Source organism: Sabethes cyaneus, chromosome 2, assembly GCF_943734655.1.
Source record: "Sabethes cyaneus chromosome 2, idSabCyanKW18_F2, whole genome shotgun sequence".
NCBI lineage: Eukaryota > Metazoa > Arthropoda > Insecta > Diptera > Culicidae > Sabethes > Sabethes cyaneus.
The window spans coordinates 76,940,522-76,948,660 of record NC_071354.1 but is presented as its reverse complement, the minus strand read 5'-3'; the positions used below and the strand labels follow the sequence as shown (position 1 = coordinate 76,948,660).

The following is an 8,139-nucleotide window of genomic DNA, read 5'->3' as shown; positions in this document are numbered from 1 at the left end:
TTTTAGGAAGTGGGAATGATAGTATATTGAGGACAGCCCTTCACTATCGCTTGAATCAGCCACAGAATCGAATACCTGTTTTTACTTGAAGAAGTTTTAACTCTAAAAAGATTTAGTTAGAAATGGAATTTCAGTTGAAGTCTGCCAGCATTGGGCAATGGACAGAACAAAATATATATCGAGGCTATAAAGCTTTTCGAGTGATCCACTAAGTCCGACCGCGACGAGAGCCGCAAGAATGGAGAGGAGCAGGCCGCCGGTGAGTTGCCACCATTCGACTTGATGGACTCTCCGACAGAGGCTCATCAGCATTAGGAGGGCCCTTGGGAGACAAACAGTGTCATTCATGATCATTTTATGTTGTTAGTTGAATACCATTAACGCGGTTAGTCACAAGACATGCAAATCATTCTAATAAAGAGGGAAATAAGAAAATAATAATTTATAATTAATTACATCCAAAACAATACAATAGAGGTGACAGTAACAGCAACGATAGCAATATTAGTAATAATAGTAATAACATAGGAAACTGACACAGGAAACACAGCTACTAATTATAACTTCCTGCCCATTAATAATTGTAGTTTGGCAGCATAGGTATAAGAAGAATTTCCGACTCATCATAGAACACTCAAACATATATTCATTCGTACCTATAGACCCATGCACACTCTTACATGCATACACATGTATACATGTACGTGTGTGTATATTATTCAGTGCTGTGCTGTCCATAATCGCATAACAGCACAAATTCTATGGCAATCTCATAGAAAATGTCTCGATTACGCAAATAAAGACATCACATCATTTTTGAACACTCGTTCGTTCTAACTAGCGATAAATTTTAATTTTCATGAGTAAGTCAAAATTTCATGAATGGTGGGTAGGATTTGGTTTCAGTTTTCTAGAGAAATTTCTGTGCATACCAGCATTTCATCTAGGGAACTGAGTAAGCCCTCCCGGTGCTTCGGCCCAAACGGATTGAATTTAAAATCAAATCCGTTCGATTTCACTCCTTTCCGCTTTACGAGCCACATGCTACACATAAAGATAAATTATGCAATACTATACTACATACTACACATATATCTAACTTAAACTATATTACATTCTACATGCGGAATTAATTTTAGGAGTCTGCCGAAGTGCGCTACAAACCACCTACCTATGGGAGGGAAAAATAAAATGAAATGGAGCATATATGGGCAAAAATAGAACAATCTCACCAGTAATCGTCGAATAAGATATAATTGTGTCATTTGAGTTTCCATCAATGCATCTAATATCCAATAATTTAATTTTTCCTTCTGATATTCATGTGCATTATTTAAACCTGTCACGGCCAAAGTTTTCACTGTACAGTAGGAGCTGCTTGATGAGCTAAAACAAAGCAAATCATTAGAATAACATATTAGGCTTACCTGGTCGTGTGGCTTAGGTGCCAAACAGAATGGTGCGTCAACGCATCCGTTAGCGTCAATTTGACAGTAGAGTAAAGTGACCAGATTTGTTTTTTGGACGAATGCGGGACATATTGAATGGCTTATTTGCTAAATCGGTTCGGTAGTAAAGATGGATCATTTAGAAATTGGACACTTCATTTTGGCGATAGCGGCGCTCCCAGTGGCCGTGGATGCTAGCTTTTGGTAGCGATGAGTTATTTGCAAACAGTTCTGCTCGGAATATTTCTTTCGCAGTTTAAAGATAACGTCGTTTCATGCAGGAGAAATGAAAGTACCGTGGACCCCCGTTTTTAATCTGAACACTTTTTAATTTGAACCCCGTTGGTTTGCACAACGTGCAAATTAAAAATGGTTCAAATGTCATTCTCAATATGATCATTTGCTTATGCAGACAATGCACATAAACACGATTGGTTTGTACTGATCTAGCGTGTTTAATCTGTTTCAAAATGCGTTTTCTCAACGATTATGGTAGAAATCTGATCGGAGAATGAAATATTCGGTGCTTGCAACTGTCAACTGAATCAAACCACCAAAACAATAACAAAGAACAGGGCAGCCAGCTCACACAAGCGCCAGCATATTTAGGGTTACCAGTTGTTCAAATTAAAAGCTAACCCCGTTAGTTTGCATGAGGAATCGTTCAAACGAACGGGGGTCCACTGTAATTGGGTGCGGTCACCTACAGAATCCATCAGCGTCGGCTCGGGAGCTGTAATGGGAGTAATTGAGGGGTGCTAGATAACTCTCAGGGCTGTCCGCAAGGCGCAGGCCACACGTTGGAGTTGAACTCTTGATCGTCAACTGCGGTTGAGGGTCATTCGGAAAGTCAAGGCTGATCTCAGCATCCCAGATTGTGCTTTGGCGAAAAAAACTGAATACTGACCGCTGTACTGTACGGCGAATCTGTCTAGGAATGGCTACAAGTGATACCGAGTGAGTGGGAAGCCCACAGAAGCCTCAAACAATAAACAGAGACTACAATCCGGTCTCGTGGGCTTTGCGGCCGGGTGGTGACGAAACGCGATGCATGTGTCTGTCTCGATGAAGAAGAAGCTTCAGAGAAGGTCGATTTCAACCAAACCCAGGGCACCCCGGGGGTTAAATTCTTTTCTCTAGGGGTTTTCTCTAGGTCGCGGTAGGATTTGTAGCAGATTCGAGATTAGTTTTGGGAATGGGTTCGTGATAAAGGTCATGACTTGGCAAGAGATCTGTTTTATTGGCATCCGTGTGAAAACCAGTGTTTTGTGACGGATACGAATTCTGAGATACACAGGGGTAGGTGCCTCACCAGGCGATTTTTGCCTTTCATAAGTCCCATGATAGCCTGCTGCAGTTTCACCATGCATGCTACAATGGACAATGGACTTTAGTTCATTTCAAAAGAGCTGAGTGAACCAAATTGTTCCCGGGTTCGTCCAGCATCGAAATACTGTGGGATAACGAAGCAAAAACTGAAGATTAAGAGAACAGTCACCAGCAACATTGGTACGATGAGGAGTTCGAGGTGCCGACTGGATGGGGCCGTGACTGGGGAGGGTGTGCACCGGCTGACGAGCGGTGTCAACAGTAGGTTTTTTCATGCAATGTAACATAATTTCCTATGTCACCCTTAGAAAATGTTTCGATTAAAAAATTAATCAATGTGGGACACTTTCCGGGACGCTTAGTAATCCAGGACAAGCATTTTAAATCCGGGACAGTCCCGTATAATCCGGGACGTCTGGTCAGCCTACAGTAGACCCATGGGAAACTGTCATAATAACGATAACGGACGCGCTGACGCAGCATTCTGTTTGTCACTTCAGCCGTTTGCCCAAAATCGCAACCGGGAACCACGCAGCATCGCACCTCCTAGCTTAGATCAATAGAGCATTACCGGGTATGGCCGCATAGAGGTGCCAGGTAGGGGCTTGAGATGGCAAGAGCAAGAGCTATAGCATATAGCTATAGCCGTATAAGCATTAAACAGAGGTATTTAGACATACTTGGAAAGCAGCTATACAGCCGATGGTGCCAATCGACGTTTACGGATCGTTAGTAATGTTTGGCATCAAAAAAATTTACTGAACGTTCGACTGTTCCAAAGTTCGGTAAATTTTATCGAACTTTGTACTTTTTACTGTACTGTGTACGTTGCGGTAGAGTATTGGCACTAGAGGTCGACTGATCATCTTGCAGGGGCTACTGTGTTACCTGACTCATAACGAATATACGTTATATACGGGGGAGAGTCTCGTAACTCACTAACTTTGTGGTTTTTCGTTTAATTGATCATAAATTCGAATAGAGCATACAAATATCAACTATATACCATAAGAAATTACATGTGTACTCCAAAAATAAAAACATGAGAGTTTTTAGAATTTCAGGGATAGGGGTTCGTTGTGAGTCAGGTAACACAGTAGTAAAAGTGACGATGGGATAAGAAGTAAAACATAACAATCACTTTTTCAGTTTATATTTCATAGCATTCGAATGTTCACGAACTGGTAAAGCAGTATAGACTAACGAGAATACGTTTTCCAACAAACAATAATACGTATTGGAAGAGACTGAATTAGATTCCTATAGTTTCCACGTTGTTATTGACTCATGTTTTCATGTTAGCACGGTGCTGTGCAGCTCATGCTGTTGATTTCACTTGTTTATTATAGTTTTCAAAAGCAAGATAGCTTAACTTGTTAATATTTGCAATAAATAACATCTAGGTTTTTGCTTCGTCAATAATATCATTCAAGAGAATCTTATAAAAACAATATGTTCGGGTTATTGTATTTTCAGGTTCCATTACATGATATTATTTAAGTTTTAAGAGAGATTAAGTTTGATCGAGTATCATGTCTTTTTGTATTTTGTCTGAGCAAAGTTACGTGCTCGTTGTTTTAACAGTAATCTTACTCCAGTATTCAGTGATAGTTATGATTTAAGTCGTGCCGTACAATCACACAAATATTGTTCTTCTGAGGAGGGTTTTGTATGATGACAATTTCACGAGGAGGAATGTTTAACATTATTGTTCTTTCATTGTTGCTTATCTTTCTATCGCATTGTTAATCAGCTTTGCAACCATTCAATAATTTGAAGTAATAATTGACAGAATAGCCTCCATCGAGCGATTCAATGTTTTACTCAATATAACTGACTTCGTTTCGATTAAAAATTTTGGTTATATGTTCTAAAATATATCTTATGTGCTATGCAGAGCTATTTTAGTGTTGTCGAAGCATGTCATTGCTTAAATCTAATGCTATTTTCATAGTAACACGCAACCAGGCGCAAAAAACTCATATATTTGACGTAATTTTAGGATGAACTCAAGTAAAACAGCGATATTAGTGTTGATAAAATAAAAATAACTAAAATATATTAAAGTAGTTATAGGCATTTTTTCTGAGTAATTTAGTGAATTAGATAGGACGAAATACCAAAGGTACATGAAATTATTCATCCAGAATTTCTAAGAATGCCTTCGGGACTAAACCTTTCAATAGACCTTGTTTTCCGTTCATGTAGTCACTGTTCGGTGGATTACACTCACAGACGAAGATCACCTGAAATGAGGCAGGATGGAACTGTTATTAAACTGTTCATCTTAATTGGTCCAAACTAAAGACTTCTACCCACCTCGTTTGATGTCAGATTCAGCTCAGTGCCGTCTTTGGCGTCGTAAGAGCATAGAACGCGGGCTCGCTTATAGCCCGGGCTACCGCCCAGTTCGATGTTGTTCACGCGGCCTGTTAGGTGATTCGTTTCATCCTCCTCGTATCCCGCTACGGGGACGTACGGTTGTGGACCTCCCAGACTGTAAATGGGCGGACGGATATATGAGCGGATGCAGCCGATTAGAATGCAATCAACGTAACAAGGACAGCAGCGAATTTGAGGGAAAGGTGCACGCCAGGAAAGGAATGTGTGTACAATTGGGATTGGATGATTCATGGAAAAAGGAGTTCCACTTTTAATCATTCCAAAGGCTGTGCAAAACTTTTACAGACAAACGGCTATCGACCTGTTGATATTGTCCACACTATCCATATTTTTTACAAAATTTAAAACCATATCACTTCTGCTTCCCAAAAGTTCAATAAAATCCCGCTAGTTTGCGCCAAATTAATGGCAACTGAATATTTGAAAATCTTTTCAGCATCACGCAATAATTCGATTGTATAGCTATATATTCCGTATATTCACTGCTTAAAAAATAAGTCACAATAATCTTAATAATATTTTTGATCCTATCTAATATGCAACTCTAAAAAATAATATTTTACATTTTATACATTTGTTAATTTGATGACCATCACATTAAAATTACAATCTACAAATATAATTTAAAAAAAAAAGTTACATTTATTGGAATAAAATGGCACTAGAAACATTCTCTACATTCTAGAGCGAAGAAGGAAGGTATAAGAGAAAGCTCGCAATATCAGAGTACGTAGACACTTGAAAGTCTTAGGTGGATGGATATGGATGGGACGAAGCTTAAAGCTCAGAGATGTCGTTGGGGTCGCTGTTGGCCACTAGTTCAGCGATAACGCTGTCGTCCGTCGCGATGGGATACGCAGCAGGTGATACCCGCGGCTTTCGCGGCACCTGGACCGGATGCAGCGTTATCGTCTGCTGTTGTGGGCTGCTGCCTTGTGTTTGTTGTGATGGACTGAGATAGGGAGGTCCACTAGTGAGATCTACGTCCTCACTGTTCACGCGCAAGCGTGGCGTTGATGGACGCATGCTGGTTCAGTGTGTGCGGGTGTTTGTGAGAAGGGAATTTCGTTGGTTTAGAAGAAAGAAAAAGATTTGCCACCGGTTAGTGGAGAGATTGAAGAAGTCAGTTTGTAGAGGTGAGCGGAGCTTGAAGCTAACGGGGAAATCTAAACATCGATAATCTACGGAACTTACCTGGCTAGTTCTCGCTGCAGATCGCTCATTATTTTGTTGCACTGCCCGTAGTACCGCACTTGGGCTTCGACGAACGCATGCAAATGCCGCAAGTGTGTTGCCTGAGTTGTGCTAATTCCTTCAAGTAACAGCTTGGTGATTTCTGCTTGCCGATCGAATTCTGATTGTGCTACTCGTAGGTCTCGTTCAGCCTGAAATTTGGCATACATTAGGTTGATTATCTCTTTGGATTCCTACTACGCAAGCATGCAATCCAATGCAATATAAAGATATACAACTACGGCTGGGATCCTAGGAGTATTCCATATATAACTTGCTGTCTGCTAATTTTAAAACCACTACAAACAAAGCACTGATGGATTCAAACAGTTAGTACAAGTTTACACTGTACCTGTTCGAGGGCAGCTTCGGGGGAAATTCCGTCCTTCTGTGTGTTCAATTTTTGTTAGTTGATAGAAATGGTAGAAACAAATTTTAAATGACCATTAGAACGTAACGTGGTTCTAAAAATTGATGCATTTCTAAATGCTTTCAATTTTATATGTATTAGCTACATACTTCAACACTTGGTTAATCACATTTTAACAATCAGTTTATTTATGGATTGGCACCAATTACGTTCATTTAGAATTTTAGTTTCGGGAACATTTTTAGAGCATTTAAACGGTATTACAACAGAGTGACTTACCGTCTGCTGACCCAGCATACTTCTTGCCTTTCGTACTTTATTTTTGCATGCATCCAAATCCAATCTGCAATGGAAGGAGTCCGTAAAATATCCAATTGATAATAAATTATGATTGAACCACTTCACCTCTTACTTTCCAGTATTCCTTTCTCTTTGGTAATGGTTTTCATTTCACCCTCCAGAAATTTTTTCAATGGCTGAATGAAGCACATTCCGGCCGAACCGATGAAATCACGCTCGCAGGAGCCAAGCTTCTGCTGTGTCTGTCCAACCTTGATCAGTGCACTGCCATAGGCACCGTCTTGGCCGAATTCACCACCACCCTCGATCATATCCAGTCCTAGGTACTCAAGATTGCTTAGCCGTTTCGGCTTTGCCTTTTCAATTTTTTCGAATATAAAATCTTCCACCCGATTAGCTGGGTTTGGTATCAAAGCCGCCTCCGTGTCACGCACAATTTTCTCGGTCCACATTCGGGCACAATCTGACCGCTCACTAAGAATCTCAAAGTGAGAGTCCATTTCTGTCTTCTCCGATGTGCCTAGTTTCTCCTCGGTCAGCTGGAAATGATATTAAAATTAATGTTATCTGCAAAAATTTTTTTATTATGATTTATTTTTCAATGTTTTTACGATTGTTCAACAGCAAATCAAACCTAATCGATAAATAGGCATTATGTGGGTATTGATTTCCCAGGGTAGCATCAATTTGATTTGTTCTGAAAATATTGAGTTTGTAAAAAACTATGTGACTTACCTGCACCACTCGGGAAAGTGTAGAGCCCGCATCCTTCACGAATTTTTTAACATCAAAGTCTGGCATTTTTATGTTCATCGTTGTAATGTTTTGTTAATTTGACTAGAAAAATTGCGCGGCTGAATTTTATGCACTTAGTTAACCTGACGATATTTAGTATTAATCACTTAGACAGACGTTTTACAGAGACACTCCGGGAGTGATCAGGAAAGTGAAAACAAAATACCGTCGAATTACGGACGAATTTTCCCTGGCGATTTCACTAATTTCGAGCCATGCAAAAATTTTCTCTTTGTGACTTTGTGAGCGCTCTGTTAAAAA

The 8,139-nt window shown here is 39.9% G+C and overlaps 1 protein-coding gene across 2 annotated transcripts; it reads right to left on the bottom strand.

The window, feature by feature from the left end:
• Positions 1–3,947: 3,947 nt before the first annotated feature.
• LOC128734033 (endophilin-B1) lies at positions 3,948–8,079 on the bottom strand. Of its 2 annotated transcripts, XM_053828004.1 has the most exons (6): positions 7,819–8,079; positions 7,189–7,622; positions 7,063–7,126; positions 6,375–6,565; positions 5,097–5,274; positions 3,948–5,023 (listed from the first exon to the last, which is right to left on the bottom strand). In XM_053828004.1, the coding sequence occupies exons 1-6, from the start codon at positions 7,894–7,896 to the stop codon at positions 4,913–4,915; spliced, it is 1,056 nt and encodes a 351-aa protein (XP_053683979.1). In that variant the 5' UTR covers positions 7,897–8,079; the 3' UTR covers positions 3,948–4,912. The 2 variants fall into 2 exon arrangements, with proteins under 2 accessions (XP_053683979.1, XP_053683980.1); XM_053828005.1 differs by lacking the exons at positions 3,948–5,023; positions 5,097–5,274 and adding an exon at positions 5,684–6,207.
• Between the last annotated feature and the right edge of the window lie 60 nt (positions 8,080–8,139).

Excerpts from the sequence above, each read along its gene's own strand:
- LOC128734033 (XM_053828004.1), bottom strand. The coding sequence starts at position 7,896 with ATGAACATAAAAATGCCAGACTTTGATGTTAAAAAATTCGTGAAGGAT. Across the intron at positions 5,275-6,374 it reads CTGCAGCGAGAACTAGCCAG|TCTGGGAGGTCCACAACCGT; the intron begins GTAAGTTCCGTA and ends GCCCATTTACAG. Across the intron at positions 5,024-5,096 it reads TGAATCTGACATCAAACGAG|GTGATCTTCGTCTGTGAGTG; the intron begins GTGGGTAGAAGT and ends GCCTCATTTCAG.